This window comes from Thamnophis sirtalis, unplaced genomic scaffold, assembly GCF_051295495.1.
Source record: "Thamnophis sirtalis isolate CommonGarterSnake01/CBP01778 unplaced genomic scaffold, rThaSir2_p1.2 scaffold_8, whole genome shotgun sequence".
In the NCBI taxonomy this organism is placed as follows: Eukaryota; Metazoa; Chordata; class Lepidosauria; order Squamata; family Natricidae; genus Thamnophis; species Thamnophis sirtalis.
This window is the reverse complement of record NW_028261388.1, coordinates 30,887,555-30,906,207: the sequence shown is the minus strand read 5'-3', so window position 1 is coordinate 30,906,207 and position 18,653 is coordinate 30,887,555. Positions and strand designations below refer to the sequence as shown.

At 38.0% G+C, this 18,653-nt stretch overlaps 1 protein-coding gene across 2 annotated transcripts in view; it reads right to left on the bottom strand.

Moving 5' to 3' along the window:
* Nucleotides 1-18,653, bottom strand: part of NME7 (NME/NM23 family member 7) — a 70,414-nt gene that overhangs the window by 4,073 nt on the left and 47,688 nt on the right. For both annotated transcript variants that reach the window (XM_014063406.2, XM_087721365.1), the window contains exon 11: nucleotides 12,907-13,014. In XM_014063406.2, coding sequence (XP_013918881.1) covers nucleotides 12,907-13,014 — 108 coding nt within the window. The remainder of the gene's footprint in view (nucleotides 1-12,906; nucleotides 13,015-18,653) is intronic.

Genomic DNA, 18,653 nt, shown 5'->3' with positions numbered 1-18,653 from the left:
AGTTCACAATAACACATCAAAATCAATATAAAACAAGAAGATTGCATTGTAATCACAACAATACAAAGAGAAAAGCAAAAAAAGAGCCCAAATGCCATAGTGAAATAGAAATCACAGAAGCAATTAGTGAAAACAACAGAATGGGAAAAAGGTTTAATAGTAGGGATATTGAAAAGGGAGAGTTGGTCAGAGTCTGACACTGCCTTCAGCAGCCCCCAAAGCATTTTCTCTTCTCTCTGAACATTTAAAGCGTTGGACATAGAATTATACCGCTCAGTTTTAGCCCTTGATGAAAGGCTGTATTGCAACATCACCAGATGACTGGGTAGTACAATGGCCTTGTTATTAATTATTTAAAGGCCTCTGAAAGGGAAAATGTGGTACAAAGGAAGAGCCCATGACAGACCGGGCATTGCTTCACTTCACATGATTGATTCTCTTGTTTTACTAATAAGAATGCCCTGCTGAGGAAAGAAGAATAAATTCCAAATTGCTTAAAGACTCGGTTGCATACTTGCTCTGAAGTTAATATGTAACAGCACCCTTCAGCTGCAATCCTAAACCCACTTACCTGGGTGGGCATAAGCCTCACTGAATTCAGTGGAGCTTACATCTGAACAGAGAGTGTACAGCACTAAGAGACCTTTGTTCAGGATATGACACAATGGAATGCTAGGAAAAGAAAGTGTAGGCTTTCGGCCAGTTGAAACTTTGTAGAGTTAATCATTTATACACTTCATTATCTTTATATAAAAGAAAATTGAAGGAAACAAAAATGATTCCAATATTTCTTTTGATGTAGGTGAACTCACTGAATCTTCATTTTACATAAGGGTTTAGAATCATCTTAAAATTATGCCCAACAAAAGTTATGATTCTAATCTGAAATCTGAAAAAGTTTTGCTGTCTAATTGACACACATGGAGGGCTAGATCCAATGTAATGCAAACAGATTTCTGCTCATGCAGTAAGGGAAGACTTTTGCTTCCTCAGCTCTCCTCCTGTAATCTGGACCCCTCCCTTTTAAATCTGTTCAAAATTAGAAGTGCTGCTCAGATAGTTCATTGTGGAATGTGATTTTCCCCTATTGAAAAGTTGTTCCAACTTTCTTTTAAAAGCTGCTTTTAAAATCCCCTTCAGCTTTAAAAGTAGTTGCCATTTTCCAAGTAAGACTACTGTGAAAGAAAAGCAAGCCTTACAACATTTTGATTTACATGGAAAATTGTAGAGTTTAAACTATAATTTTAATTTAATCATGAATTTAAAAGGCTTTTTACAAAGATTTACAATTCCGCTTTGCAAGCAAGATTGGTATCAAACCACCTCAGTATTTGGGGTTCAGTTCCATGATTTTCTATTGTAGTTCATATATGGTGACTTAGAAGTTGTGCCCTACAGATTTCAACGGAAGTAATCTTCAGATGCATATGCAGAGCAGGCATGAGGAACTTAGCTTTCTTTCTTCACAGTAAAATAAGTGCCAATACTGTACTAATGAAAGAATTAACATATGCGGCCATTCCACAGAAAATACTGAAACTTAATGTGTCATCACTTTTCCAAAAGAACGTAAAGGGCTAGAGATAGCTGATATTTTTTCTAACAAAACTCCTCATTCCTCGACAAACATTACAATCCCTCGAGTCCCACATCTGGGGTTCTGAAGTGTAAACGGGTTCTAAAACTCACGTACGTATTTATACCAAAACCTCAGTGGAGAACGATCATGGGTTTTTTTGTTCATGTTTGTTGAGAACCACAGACAGAGAGCACTATTATTAAAATGGCAATAGGGTGCCACAGATCCCTCTCCACTGACACCTGCAAGTCTCTGAACTAACAAGGAACTGAGATTCAATAGAAGAAATATATGTAGCTCAGGGTTAGACTGCGGAGTCCCTTGTGGATTGATGATATTACCTCGTTGGGTAATGAAACATCTGTAAGCGAATAACCAAGCTCAGAGAGCACCAAGGCCTCCAGAAGGAAATGAGAGCATGATTAGAAAACACCTTAATATGGACAAACAACAAGGAAAACCCCGAATTTTGACAGGAAGCCAATTAGTTTTCTTGCAGGGGCCTAGAGAATCCTTGATGCATTGTCTTTGCTAATAAACCTGAATCTAAACCAGCTTCAATTTTTTTCAAGATATCTCTATAGCAGAAGAATATATCGTAAATCCCATTGATCCCATCAACACTTAACACTTACAAAAATGGGGTAAGGTTATATCTGAAACTGATTAAAAAAACCCAGTTTAATTAAAAAAAATTCTGCCAAAGGAGTTTATTTATTTATTTATTTGATTTCTTTAGTTGCCCATATCACCAAGTCATTGGGCAGTGTACATCATACAATCGATCCATTAAATATGAAAACTTTAAAAGGTCTACTAACACACTGGAAAATTGTAAAGTGTAAAAATTATTAAAATATAGGTCTCTTTTAAACGCATGCATGCATGAGACACTGAATGCTGTTTTACAACTGCAAAAAATAAAATCAACTTTTTTCATGGTAATAATTATGTTTTAGCATTTGTGCCTTTCAGCACAGTTCTATTTGTGTATACTCTCTAATCGTCCTGCTGTTCATCCTTAACCCGCTGAGTGACTCTAACACTGAATGCAATGACTCCTCATCTTATTTTGAACATTTGTGATGACAATGTTAATGTACTTGGTACTTAAGTCTGAGCTTCAGCCATGATTCAGATGGGCATCTGATGTCTTGGACCAAGATGTAATTTTGAGATAATGTGTACAAAAATTGTTGCCACCATATCAGAGTAACCATATAATATGAATGATATCTACTTTCTTTCCTACAAGGATGAAATCCTACTATTATAGAATTAGAAATGCCCATTTAGTCCATTGAATCCATTGAATCCAAGCCTGTGTTTTGTATAGGAATCTAAATTAAAGTTTCTGCAAGAGAAGACTAGTAGTCATTATCTGACCAATCCAGTGAAGGTGAGTATACAATCTGTCTGGGCTACTGGTACTACCATGTTTCCCTAAAAATAAGGCAGGATCTTATTTTCTTTTGACCTCTGAAATAAACACTCGGCCTTATTTTCGGAGAGGTCTTATTATTTTCGAGGTGCAAGAGGCAGCGAGTATGGTCAACTCATGGCTGCTGCTGTTTTGCAATATTTTCAGGGAGGGCTTATTTTTGGGGAGGGCTTATTTTTAGTGCATGCGCTCAAAAGCCCGACTGAGCTTATTATCTGGGGAGGTCTTATTTTCAGGGAAACAACGTACTAGCAAGGTCCCCTTACTAATGGGACTTCCTTTTCCTTATATTCAATTAGAATCTACTTTCAGAATTTCAGAATTCTTACTCTGTGGGCTACAACATTCGCTGGGATGTTGCAAAGAAATCTAAGAGGGATCTTAAAGGCTCCCTTAGGACCAAAGTCTTCTCTGGGATGGCAGACAGAACATCCAACTGCTTCCAGAGGCCCAGATGACTAATTTTCTCTCAAAGAAGTATATTCCACATCAGGATTAAAATTAAAAGTATAATCATTTCTTTACAACATCAGTTTATTTTTTATCTAAATAATAATACTAAACCATGGAATATTCTTGTATAAGAAAGTAGCATTTTATCATCTAAACTGATTTATTATACAGGGACATTTTACAGTTACATATAATAATGATATTTAATATAGTTTCATAACCCAAATATTACTACTTCTTTTGAATATTTCCAATTTTAAATCATCAGTCATTTCTGGAATCTACATTGGGTTCAAAGTGCAATTAATGTCTTTCAAATGAAAATATTATCCAAAAGATATCAATATGCATATTAATTATAGTCTTTGATTCAGTAAGCTAAAGATCATCTAGAAATACATGTGACATTAGTGTAATGAGACTAAAAAAGAAATAGAGTAGCAATTCAACTTTTATGAATGAAAATGGTTTAATAATGAGAACGTCATTAGCATTTTAATTCCTGCTCCTATTTTCCAGCTCAAATAAGTCATGTGAGAGTTATTTATTAACTTCGCTCTGTTAAATTAAATCATTTTCACAAGGAAAAAGCCAAGAGTTCAGGGTCAGACTATAATGAAGGCTTTGCTGATGATCAATATGCATGTGTAGGAGGTGTGTGTGTGTGTAGAATATAGAATACATGCACATACATAAACATAATTTTGAGCTATTCTTTCTTTCTTATAATTTCTTTTTGTCAAGGGATTCACTATCCTTGCATATTTTAACTCAGTTGCAAGACTGATCCAGGATAATGTTCAAAGCAATCCTCCTGAAGCTAGAACTACTTTGCTCAACTATAACATCCAGTCCAAATTTTCAGACCAGTCCTCCACTTAACAGAATAACAGAATTGGAAGGGACTTGGTCTTCTACTCCAACCCTCTGCTCAAGCAAGAAACTCTATACTTCACTACTTATTCCCTATTTCACCAGACCTGTCTATGTATCTTAATTTATTTTTAACCTGACTAATCAAAGTGCTTCACTTCTACTAATTTCCACTGAGAAAAGCTGAATATTAATAAGGGACATGATAAACCACTACTATATATCATATGTGGTGTGAAAAATCTGTAACTTCCAATTTGCAGTCTTGCCATTTGAATTATTAGCAATTATGGTAGCTCATAAAGAAATTCAATCCATTTGGAGAAGTTAATCCTAAATGACTCATGCCAAACTTATTCATTTAATCACCACTTAAATCAATAATTATACAAAACAGCTATGGCTATTTTATCCTGGGACAAAAACCTCATTTCCATCAGCCTCGTCTTTATTATTGAGAATAGTACAAGTTTGCCTAATCAGCAATTAGACAAACTTGACTTTCTAATGCATAATCACAAACTGGAAGATGATAGCGAGTGCCACAATATATTTTAACTATATAGAACCAATTCTGAAGTGCCTGTATTTAGCACAAGCCACATTTTTCTGACAGTTGCCCGAAGTAAAGGGGAAATATTGCATATTTATTTCAGCAAAGAATCTCAAATAATGAATTTCAATCATCAAGAAATCTGAAAAGTATTCAGTTATATATACATTTATTGCCAGTATTGGATGAGGTGCAATAAAGTAAAATGTAAAACACCTTTTTTGGTGCTAGCTGAATAAGGCAACACTATATCAAGCTTACGATATTAAAGCAGAATGCAAATTAAAGAATTAAAAAGCTTGAAAAATCCAGCTCTACTAAGCTAATCACATTAGAAGTTATGATAGCATAGCAAGTCATGACATTTTCCTTAGGGATTAATTATCCAGCAAAACCAACTGACAAATATGTAACAAAAATTGGGGACATCTGGCCTATTTAGGTAGACAATAATTCTATGGTATTAATCTTACAATATCAACAAAAGTAAATTTATGTTAAGTTCTAGTTAATGTAGCAATGTTGTTATATACATACATGTGTACCTTTTGAATTAAGCAACATTATGCGAAGTGCAACAAAAATAACCCAGTAAAAGTGAAAGATTTATATAATCTGAAGACAAACCATTGATACTAACCTCATTTCACCAATACTGTATTGGTGAAATACAGAGCACACCAGACAATTCTTCCTGCTTCTTGCAGATACTGACACAATATACATACATTATTGCCAGGTTTTGCTCAGCAGTGATCAAAAGTCATGCCTCAATCCATCCTTAATGAGTATTTGATTTATTAGTTGAGTTTTGTATTAATAGATTTAGTTAACTATATATTAATTCTTATACTTTTATACTGTATATTTCATGTTTATTTTTATAAGGTTTTAAAAATATTTAGAATAGACTAGAATAACAGAGTTGGAAGGGACCTTGGAGGTCTTCTAGTCCAACTTCCTGCTTAGATAGGATATCTTACACCACTTCAGACAAATGGTTATCCAACATCTTCTTAAAAACTTCCAGTGATGGAGCATTCACAACTTCTGGAGGCAAGTTGTTCCACTGATTAATTGTTCTGTCAGGAAATTTCTTCTTAGCTCTAAGTTGCTTCTCTCCTTGATTAGTTACTTACAAGACAAATAAACTAAACTAAACTAAACTAGTTTCCACCCATTGCTTCTTGTCCTACCCTCACGTGCTTTGAATAACTTGACTCCCCCTTCTTTGTGGCAGCCCCTGAGATATTGGAACACTGCTATCACGTCTCCACTAGTCCTTCTTTACATTAAACTAGACATACCCAGTTACTCCAACCGTTCGTTATATGTTTTAGCCTCCAGTCCCCTAATCATCTTTGTTGCTCTTCTCTGCACTCTAGAGTCTCAACATCTTCTTTTTTTACATTGTGGCAACCAAAACTGGATGCAGTATTCCAAATGTGGCCTTATCAAGCATTATAAAGTGGTATTAACACTTCATGTGATCTTGATTCTTTCCCTGTGTTTATGCAGACTAGAACGGTGTTGGCTTTTTTGGCAGCTGCTGCACACTGCTGGCTCATATTAAAAAGGTTGTTCATTAAGACTCCAAGATCCCTCTCAGACTTACTACTATTGAGCAAGGTACAACATACGCTGTACCTGTGCATTTTGTTTTTCTTGCCTAAATGTAGAACCTTACTTTTTTCACCATTGAATTTCATTTTATTAGATAGCGCCCAATGTTCAAGTCTGTCAAGATCCTTCTGTATCTTAAGCCTATCTTCTCGAGTGTTGGCTATTCCTGCCAGCTTGGTGTCATCTGCAAATTTGATGAGTTCCCATCTATCTCCTCATCCAAGTCATTGATGAAGATATTGAAGAGTACTGGGTCTAAAACAGAGCCTTGGGATATTCCACTGCATACTTCCCTCCATATAGATGAAGTTTCATTGATGACTGTGTGGTTGGTCAGCCAGTTACAAATCCATCTGGTGGTGATGCTGTCTAACCCAGTGTTTCTCAACCACTGTGCCGTGGCACACTAGTGTGCCGTGACATAGTGTAAGGTGTGCTGTGGGAAAATTACTTTATATATAGTCAATATAGGCACAGAGTTAATTTTTTTAAACATTTTCTAATGGTGGTGTGCCTCGTGATTTTTTTCATGAAAAAAGTGTGCCTTTGCACAAAAAAGGTTGAAAAACACTGGTCTAACCCACATTTTTCTACTTTAACTAGTAGTAGGTTATGGTCTAGTCTACTTTATCAAATGTTTTATCAAAATTCATATATATATAAAAATAAATAAATAAATAAACCCGTATGTATGTATGTATGTATGTATGTATGTATGTATGTATGTATGTATGTATGTATGTATATGTGGGTTTTATATATATATATACATATACATATACATATACATATACATATACATATACATATACATATACATATACATATACATATACATATACATATACATATACATACATACATACATACATACATACATACATATATATATATATATATATATATATATATATATATATATACACCATACATGTGTGATGGTATCTGTAACTTTTCATATTTTATATTATTTTTTAGGTTTTAAAAGTTACCTTTCTATCCTGGTCTACAACCATAATAATGATTTTAAATAATAATAATAATAATAATAATAATAATAATAATAATAATAATAATAATAATAACAACAACAACAACAACAACAACTCCGCCGTTGCCGGTCCCAAGCCCGGATGAGAAAGGAGGAGGGTTGGGGTCAGGTTGGCATCTGGTCCCGTAAAAAAAACCCCGCCAACCCATACAATATGGTGAAAAAAACAAATAAAAATTCCATACCGCATCGGTCATCGCGCGGGTTAACAAGGGCCGCGGCGGATGTTGGGGTCCCTGGACATCCATCGACAAGTGGGCTACAAGTGGACCAGCCAACAAAACGACAAAAATATAGTGCAGATGAAAACCGTGCCATAATGGCCTGTTACTACAACTCAGAGCCAGAAAAAAGAGGCTATTTAAAGCGAATGTATGAATTATGGAAACAACAATATCCAGATTCAAATGTTAGTGAACAACGACTAGCAGATCAAAGGCGATTTATTATACGAAATAAAGTGTTTAGTGAAGTTGAACATGAGGAAATTCAGGCAAATTGCAAAACCCAAAAAACAATATCACAAGCGGAAATAACTAATATTCAAGACACAACTAAAGACATTATAGTAGAACTCCCAGAAGAAGCTCTCGGGGAGGAAATAACATCACCACCACTAGAACCAATTATCACTGAACCAACTGATGAACTAACTCAAAAACAAAAAGAATTGAAGGATAAGATCATGGAGCATTTTCTGCTTAATGAGGAAAGGCAACGTTTACCATCACTAAAAACTGTGCCTAAGAAAATTTTGGCCCCTATCATGAAAATGGTTAATGCAGTGTTTTCAACAATTGAACCGGAATCCATCTTGGAAACAAACCAGTTAATGTACAGCACAGCTGTAATAGTCACTAATGAACTAGGCATTAAAATTAAAGTACCTAATCACACAACAGAAAAAGCATCAAAGCCAAAGTGGAAAATCCGTTTAGAACAAAAAATCAAAAAATTAAGAGCAGATGCCAGTAACTTAAAGAACATGCATGAACAACGACTTAAAAACAACAAAATCATAGATCGGCTAATCAGAAGATATAGATTGGATACAAGAAACATCAATGAAGCTGTAGAGATTGTAAAACAGCAGATAACAGCAACAGCTAGAAAAATTGAAAGATATGAGGCACGAATCATCCAATATAAACAAAATCAGCAATTTCGATCAGACCAACGGCATTTTTATCAAAGTCTTAATGTGAATGGTGACACCAAAAGTGAAAAACCAGAAAAACAGGCCACAGTTGAATTCTGGAAAGAATTGTGGGAAAATGCAAAGGACTACAACAAGGAAGCAAAGTGGATACATGACTTTGAGACAAACAAATGCAAGTATTAGAAATAACAACTGAGATGGTCAAAAATCGAGTTAAAAAGGTAAAGAATTGGACATCACCTGGAAAGGACCAATTACATGGCTTCTGGCTCAAATATCTGACCAGTTTACATGCAATATTGGCCAGGCAACTGAATGAAATTTTACAAAAGGGCCAAATTGATGAATGGTTGACAACTGGAAAAACATACTTGATTCAGAAAGATGCAACTAAAGGAACAACACCTGAAAACTACAGACCAATAACATGCTTGCCAACAACCTTCAAATTACTCACAGGCATTATTGCAGATAACATGATGGACTATTTGGAAACAAACAACATCTTGCCAGTAGAGCAAAAAGGCAACAAAAGAAGGAGCAGGGGCACAAAAGATCAGCTTCTAATTGATAAAATGATATTAGAAAATTGTAAGAACAGAAAAACGAACTTGAATATGGTCTGGATTGATTACAAAAAGGCATTTGACTCACTGCCACATAGTTGGATCATAAAATGCTTAGAAACAACTGGCATTAGCAAAAATATTACATCCTTTACTGAAAAGGCGATGAAACAATGGAGAACTGAGTTGGCGGTAGGGAATGAGATCTATGGAATGGTTAATATCAAGCGAGGAATTTTCCAGGGTGATTCACTTTCACCTCTTCTCTTCATCATCGCAATGATCCCACTATCAGTAATCTTAAAAAAAATGAAATTAGGCTACCAAACAGCCAAAGAAGCTGAAAAAATTTCGCATTTACTATATATGGATGATTTGAAACTCTATGGAAAGTCAGAAATAGAAATCCAATCACTGACAAACACAGTCCGAGTATTCAGCACCGATATTTCAATGCAGTTTGGCATGGAAAAATGCGCCACTGTATCCATAAAAAGGGGCAAAATCACTGCATGTGAGAGAATTGAAATGCCCAATGGCCAATTAATTAAATGCAAAGAAAATGAAGCCTACAAATACTTAGGCATCCTGCAGTTGGATAACATCAAGCATGGAGAAGTAAAAACTATTGTCAGGCGAGAGTACACCAACAGAGTTAGGAAAATTTTGAAATCTAAATTGAATGGTGGAAATACAATCAAGGCCATAAATACCTGGGCAATACCAGTTATAAGATACACAGCTGGTATAGTTAACTGGACACAAGCTGATTTGGACCTTTTGGACCGAAAAACCAGGAAACTAATGACAATGCACTACAGTTTACATCCACGTGGTGATACTGATCGACTGTATCTGCCCCGAAAATCAGGTGGCAGAGGATTATTACAAGTGAAGCAAACAGTTGAAGAAGAAAAACATGCACTGGCTGATTATTTAAAAGAAAGTCAAGAACATCTATTAATCGAAGTAAAGAACAAAAATCTACTGAAGGCCCAACAGACAAAACAAGAATACAGAAAAGATGTGATAAAATCAAGAATGGAGAGTTGGCAGAACAAAGCACTGCATGGTCAATTTCTGGAAAAAATAAAAGATAAAGTGGACAGTGAACAAACTTGGTTATGGTTAACAACAGGTACATTAAAGAAAGAAACAGAGTCACTAATCCTGGCTGCGCAAGAACAAGCTATCCGCACAAATGCCATTAAGGCCAAAATTGAAAAATCCTCTGATGATGCCAAATGCAGACTTTGCAAAGAAGCTGATGAAACTGTTGATCACATACTCAGCTGCTGTAAAAAAATCACGCAGACTGATTATAAATTGCGGCACAATTCAGTAGCACAAATGATCCATTGGAATTTGTGCAAAAATTATAATATTAAAACAGCAACAAACTGGTGGGAACATCAGCCTGAAAAAGTCACCGAAAATCAGATGGTCTTTTTTTATATATTTTTTTACTTTTATTAAACATTTATAGGCCGCCCTTTTCCCTGAGGGGACTCAGGGCGGCTTACAATAATAGGGGAGGGAAGTGCAGGACAAAACACAAAAAGAAAATGTGAGTAAAAATAATTAGCGGTAAAACACAACATTCACTCAACATTCGGGAGGGGCGAGAATAAAGTCTTATCCCCAGGCCTGACGGGATAGCCAGATCTTGAGGGCTGTGCGGAAGGCCTGGACGGTGGTGAGGGTGCGGATCTCCACGGGGAGATTGTTCCATAGCGTCGGAGCTGCAACTGAGAAGGCTCTCCTCCGCGTAGTCGCCAGTCGGCACTGACTGGCGGATGGAATTCGGAGGAGGCCTACTCTATGCGATCTGATGGGACGAAGGGAGGTAATTGGCAGAAGGCGGTCTCTCAAATAGCCAGATCCACTACCATGGAGCGCTTTATGAATGGTAAGTAGGACCTTGAAGTGCACCCGGAGATCAACAGGTAGCCAGCGCAGCTCACGGAGGATCGGTGTTATTTGGGCGAACCGTGGTGCGCCCACAATCACTCGCGCGGCTGCATTCTGGACTAGCTGAAGTTGCCGGATGCTCTTCAAGGGCAGCCCCATGTAGAGCACATTGCAGTATTCCAGCCTAGAGATCACAAGGGCTCGAGTGACTGTTGTGAGGGCCTCCCGGTTCAGGTAGGGCCGCAACTGGCGCACCAGGCGAACCTGGGCAAATGCCCCCCTGGTCACAGCTGACAAGTGATGGTCAAAACTCAGCTGTGAATCCAGGAGGACTCCCAAGTTGCGGACCCTGTCTGAGGGGTATAAATTTTGACCCCCCAGCCTGAGTGATGGAACGTTGGCCAAATTGTTGGGAGGAAAACACAACAGCCACTCGGTCTTGTCCGGGTTGAGTCAAGATCTTGTGGGATTTTCGCATACAAACAGACAAAATACTGGCGCATAATACACCAGACATCACATTGGTTGAGAAAAATAAGGTCACAATCATAGACATCGCAATACCAGGTGATAGCAGGGTCGCTGAGAAGGAACATGAAAAAATCGCAAAATACCAGGACTTAAAAATTGAAATTCAACGACTATGGCACAAACCAGCAGTGGTAATTCCAGTGGTAATTGACACACTGGGTGCTATTCCAAAAGCACTGGAATTACATTTAAAACAGTTAAAAATTGACAAAATCACCATCAGTCAAATGCAAAAAGCCGCACTGCTTGGATCTGCATGCATATTACGAAAATACGTTACAACATCCTAGGCCCCTGGGTGGGGCCCAATGCCAAATCCGGCGAAACAACTGGCCGCTGTGATACAATTGTATAATAATAATAATAATAATAATAATAATAATAATAATAATAATAATAATAATAATAATAATAATAATAATAAAGATTTTTAATCGAAGTTAGATCAGAAAAAAGAAAAAGAAATATAGCATTGCAATGCCATAGTTATCATCAGATTGATCCATAGGTATCCAAAATCCATCATAAGGCTTTCTTATAACGCTTTTCAAAAATGTAGAGAAGGTATAGTTTCAGTTGTTAGGACAGCAGTTGTTATTTTTGAAATATTTTGGTATTTTGGCAAGTGCTACAAAAATTCAGATTTACTTCATGAATAGTCACACTGTTTTATGCAAGTTTTCTATTTGAGAAACCAATTTCCAAGACAATATGCTATTGCTTATACCCTAACAACTTGAAGGTACATGGAATATACCAGTGTTTCTCAACCTTGGCGACTTTAGGTCCTGTGGACTTCAACTCCCAGAATTCCCCAGCCAGCTGTGCTGGCTGGGGGATTCTGAGAGTTGAAGTCCACAGGACTTAAAGTCGCCAAGGTTGAGAAACACTGGAATATACCAATGTATACTGGAGTATTAGGACCATGCACCATACTGATATATTCAGCATAATCAATTATATAAAATGCTAATTCAAAACAAAATTCCCTATTCCAGCTAGTTGTAATATGTACATGGAGGGAGAGATTTAAAAAAAAAACATTTGTCATGTTAAATATAATTTATAATAATTTTCCAATAATTTTCTATGTGCATTTTATTTTATTTTTTTAAAAAAAACCTTGTAATTTAGTATCATTTTAAAAATGTACTTCTTAGCCTTACCTCCAAAAGTCCATCCTCTGGTAAATCTGTACAATGGACAGCATTCTGGAACTTGCTTTTACCAAAGCGAGCGCGGAGGGTGCCAGGACGGAGATAACGGGCTATTTCCTGCATAAAATAGAAATTGTAAAATGTGAAGGAAAAGTGAGGACGATAAAGAATACAATTGATAATTACAGTTTGGCCAAACTTATCTAAAATCTTCAGTATCGCATGACTAGAATTGCTGACAGATGCAGGCAGTCCTCAACTTACGACCACAATTGAGCCCAACATTTTTGACGCTGTGAGAAATTTGTTAAGTGAGTTTTGTCGCATTTTACGATTTTTCTTGCCACATTTCTTAAGTGAATCACTGCCGTTGTTAAATTTGTTCCATGGCTGTTAAGTGAACCTGGTTTTCTCATTGACTTAGCTTGGCACAAAGTTGCAAAAGGGGATCATGTGACCCCGGAACACTGAGACCATTAAAAATGTGAGCCAGCTATCAAGCCTCTGAATGTAAATCACATGACCATGGAGGTCCTACAACGGTCATAAGTGTGGGAAATGGGCATGTCACTTTTTTCAGTGCCGTTGTAACTTTGAACGGTCACTAAGCAAACTGTTGTAAGTTGAGGACTACCTGTAGTGACGCTCTTCAGAAAAGTCTACAAAGGACCTTGGTGCTCTCAGTTTTGCCAGTCATTTCTTAAGAAGGATGAAGAAGGAAGTTACTTTTTAGAGGCACCCTAGGCCAGTGATGGCGAACCTATGACACGCGTGTCAGTGCTGACACGCGTAGCCATTTCGGGTGACACACACATGCTCCCCAAACTTGTTTCAGCGGCAGCTCTCAGCCTGGGCGGCAGCGTCACACAGGCTGTGGAAGGAGGAGGAGGAGGAGGGAACCAACCAAAGAGAGGCTTTTACCGGGTCTGCGCCCCACAGCCAGGATCGTCCTTGCGCCTCAAGCCGTGTTTCTTCCTGCAAAGCCCTTCGGGCAACCCGAGAGTTCCGCTTGACGCCAGAAGGGCTTTGCAGGAAGAAACGCGGCTTGAGGCGCCAGGACGGTCCTGGCTGTGGGGTGCAGACTCGGTAAAAGCTCTCTTTGGTTCCCTCCTCCTCCCCCTCCTTCCACAGCCTGCGTGACGCTGCCGCCCAGACTGAGAGCTGCCGCTGCTGCACAACTGAGGGAGGGAGAGGGAAAGCAGAGGTAGCCTCAAATTCCACCGTTGGGACAGGGGAAAGGGCTTGTCCCTCAAGAGGGGGGGGATAGAGGTGGGAAGAAGGGGCCCGGCCTGTCCCCAGCGCCCCCCACAGACGGATTACGGATCGAACGCTTCTCTCTCTGCAGCCTTTTTCTGCAAGTCCCAGCTACTCAGCGGGGCATCATCATTTCCGGGGGGTTGCAGTTTTCCAGCTCAGATATCAGGATCCACCGGGATTAAGTGGGAGAAAACACCGCTGGCCGAGCGGAACAAACACATCCAAAGGTTAATCTTATTTTACGAAAACACAACTTCCAAAAGTCGATCGTGGCCTCCGTCAAGAAGCTCTTCCCCCACCCCCCACCCATTCTGGGGTCTTGGTGTCCCTCGGCTAAGATCCACCCCGGAAAGCAGAACGGGGGCAGCCCTCCTGTAATTCTGGCTGGGTTAAAGAGCAGGGATGGAGGAGCCATATCACACCTTCATTCAAAGGGTGGGGAGGGGGAGGCCCGATAAAGTCCCTCCCTTGGGGTGTCTGAAGTCCCAGCTGAAGCAGCCGAAGGAAAAAGGATAAGCATCCGTCGCTGCCCAATGGCGCTTGGGGTAACCCCGCTGGGCAGAGCCAGTCGAGGCTCATCCTGCAAATGAGGGTTTCCTTTGGGGAGGGCCAGGTGGTTTCAAGCACCCCAAACAGCCAGTCTCTCTCTCTCCGTCCCCCTTCCTTTGCTCCTGGGGCTGCAGAACTTTCCATGGGCTCAACAGTAATTGAGTAAAATTCTAAGCCACTGCAGTAGCTGCTTTTTGGTTTTATTTTTTTTAATATTTATCAGTCTCTCTTTTAGTTGAAGAGTTGAAGTCCACAAGGCTTAAAGCTGTCAGGTTTGAAGACCCCTGGGGTTTTTTTCCTAAAGGGTTAGGGGTGCAAGGTTCTTGTAACTTGACAGCTTTAAGACTTGCACGCTTCAATGCCAGAGTTTCTGAGCCAACATTTTGGTTGCTAAGCAGGACCGTTGGTAAGTGATACTGATAATAATATCAAGGGCAACATACGAAATCGACTGATGAACAAAGAAGTTACTAAGCAGCTATGTTAAATAATTTGTTTTTGGTTTATTAAATACAATTATATTGCAATTATATATTTTTGTAGTTTAAACTATAAATTGCGCAAAATTATGTTTTTGTCGAAGTGACACACAACGCGAGTTATGCTCGATTTTTTGCCGATTTTTGACACACCACGCCAAAAAGGTTGCCCATCACTGCCCTAGGCAATGCCTCTCCCATGGTAACTAGAAGGAATCATCCAGGGAGTTCCCTACAATATTTTTAAGCATTTGGAGATCATGGATTTTTTTGAAAAATATTTTATATGTAATCTATCTATTAAAAATTCAATTTAAGTATCCAACCACTTCCTGGAAAAAAAAATGACATATGTCTGTAGTTCTGCAAGGAAATAAACTGATCATAATTCTGCTCAGCTTGCCCTGCAGTAGAAAGGAGAAGACCAGTAAGTAAATTTAAATTATTCATCTGCCAAACAGTCACCCACATTTCTCCTTGGGTTGTTTAGGCATGGGAAAAAAATCTGTTTAATTAATGGTTCAAAGGACAATGATAAAAATGCCAGAGAGTGAACCTTACAATGTGGTTGCAGCCATAGCAATTGCCTTAAAAAAAAAACCACACACAGAAATGTTTCCTTAGTGCAGAATACATAGCAGATGCGTGCAAATGCTTTTAAAAAAAAATCCTGGGAATGTAATGTCATTGGAATCACACCCATTCTTAAAATAAAGTACATCAGTAAGAGAAGAATATCTAGCCATTAAGATGGTGAAAACAACAGATTCAAAACACTATAAACTGTAGTAATAATTTGTAAAGGATTCTGACTGGTATTTATAATATTTTGGGGATTCAGTTATTGGGAAGTGTTCTGGGATTCTGTAGCCTTTTAGTTCTATAAAATGTTCACAAAGCCAAATGTAACCAACTTCTTCCCACATGCAGATGTACGTCAAGGAATGTGGGTGTTATTGAGCCTTTTAATTACATATCTGAGAAATATATTGAATTTATAGCTACTCTCATTGTGTAACTACCTTGGTTAGTGATTATTCAAAAATATGATAGTAATAAACAGTAATAAAAATCATTTTCTGACCAATGCGCACATTTATGAACAAACGCTATACAGGTAGGCCTTGATTTACAACCTCAATTGAGCCCAATATTTTTGTTGCTAAGTGAGACATTTGTTAACTGAGCTGTCCCATTTTATGACCTTTCTTGCCACAGTTGCTAAGTGAGTAACTGTATGTGTTACATTAGGAACATAGTTGTTAAATGAATCTGGCTCCCTTATTGACTTTGCTTGTTAAAAGATTGCAAAATATGAGTCAGTTACCAAGCATCTGACCATGGAGATGTTATAATGATTGTAAGTGTGAAAAACAGTCATAAGTTGCTTTTTTCAGTGATGTTGTAACTTTGAATGGTAATTAAACAAACTGTTGTAAATTGAGGACTACTTGTATGAGATAACTTTATCTGAATGAGATGATAGCAAACAAATCTTCACAGCATCTCTATGTTGTATCTTCATTCAGTGACCATTCTGCTTAACAACCACGGAACACGATAGGAGGTGTACATTTGAAAAATCAGGTTGGTCAGATATTATTCTTTACAGATCTTTTCCCCTCCTACTTGCATGAATCATGCTGCATAATGTGTAGGTAATAAGCATGTAATTTTTTTCTGCGGGGAAGATAATCTTTTGATGACATTTGAGATAACTTCTGAAACCTAGAAATGTTTCAGATTGGGAAAAAAACATGTTTGAAGAAGAAAGAAAAATAAACATTTATACATATGTCCTCTTTACAAATGGAATGAGAGCAGTTTTGTATTTTAATAAAATCTTCTTTTTCAAGGTATGACCATATTTTTCAGAGTATAAGACGCACATTCCCCTCCCAAAAAAGTGGATGGAAAAGTCTGTGCATCTTATACAGTGAATACTGTGGCCGAGGGGAGGAGGGTTGTTGTGGAGCTGCTCAGTTGTTCTAGAAAGGGCCGTGGTGCCGGTGGCAAATGGACCATGGTGCCGGTGGCAAATGGGCCGCAGTGGTGATGTCAAATGGGCGGTGGTGAACAGCTGCCGCCAAACAGGCTGCACCAGCGAATGGGTGGGGGCAAACAGGTGGCGGCAAACGGTCCAAATGAATATCGGATGGATGCTGGGAGGCAGAGGCAGTTTTTTTTCCTTGTTTTTCTCCCCAAAAGCTAGGTGAGTCTTATACTCCGGAGCATCTTACAGTCCAAAAACCACAGTAATTACTACTATCATAAATATCATAGCTTTATGTGGAGCACAACATTTAGTCTACAGAGAAATCAAGTCAGTATTTGCCTGATGCCAAGTGAAAGAGATAACAAATCCACAAATATATAAAAATACTTCTCCTAAAACTATCTTTCTCAAAGTCTTTTAATTAAGCTTATAACGAAAGCTTCTGATAGCTGTATTGCCTTATTTTTAACTTGAATGATGACACTACAATTTTGATAACAAATTTGGCATATAGATTACAGAAAATGTTGCTTTTGTACATATAATGGTGCTTAAAAGTTTGTGAACCTTTTCGGATCCTCAGTATTCCTGCATGACTATGATCTAAAACATGGTTTGTTTTCCCCACAAGTACTAAAACTAAATAGAGAGAACCCAATTAAACTTTTAATAGGTCAAAAGTAATATATTGCTCATTGATTTATTGGGGGAAGTGATAGAAAGCTACTGTATATATTTGTGTGCAGAAAAAGTATGTGAATATTTGCCTTTAACAACAGATTTACCCCTTTGGGGAGCAATAAATGCAAATAAACCTTTCTTGTAAAAATTGATCAGTTCTGCACTTTGGCTCAGAGGAATTTTAGACTTACAGAGCACTTTCAGCTTAGGGATCTCGGTGGGTTTTGTCACATGAACTACCTGCTTCAGGTCCTTCCACAACATTTCTATAGGATTAAGACCAGGACTAACTTGGCCATTCCAAAATATTAACTTTCTTCTGCTTTAACCCATTCTTGGTCATACAACTTATATGTCTTGCTGCAGGACTCATTTGTGCTTGAGCTTCAGTTCATAGTTCATTCTGTCATTTTCCTGGATAATTGGCTGATAACATTTCAGAATTCATAGTTCTATCAATGATGGGAAGCTGTCCTGGTCCAGAGGGAGCAAGGGAGACTCCAAATCATGATACTGTTCACCACCATGTTTCAATAATAGGTTAAAGGTGCTGGAATGCAGTGTTTGCCTCTCCCCAAACATAAAACTTTTCATTCAAGCCAAAAAGTTCTATTTTGGTGTCATCCATACACCAAATATTATTCCAATAGTTTTCAGGTTTATAATCCTCCAGTGACTTTGCTTCTCAGAAGTCAGCTTGATTGGTTACAAATCTTAATCACATGATCTCAGAAATGCTGCAACTATCCTAAATGCATACCAATTGCCAATTATACAACGAGGTTTGTAAGTGC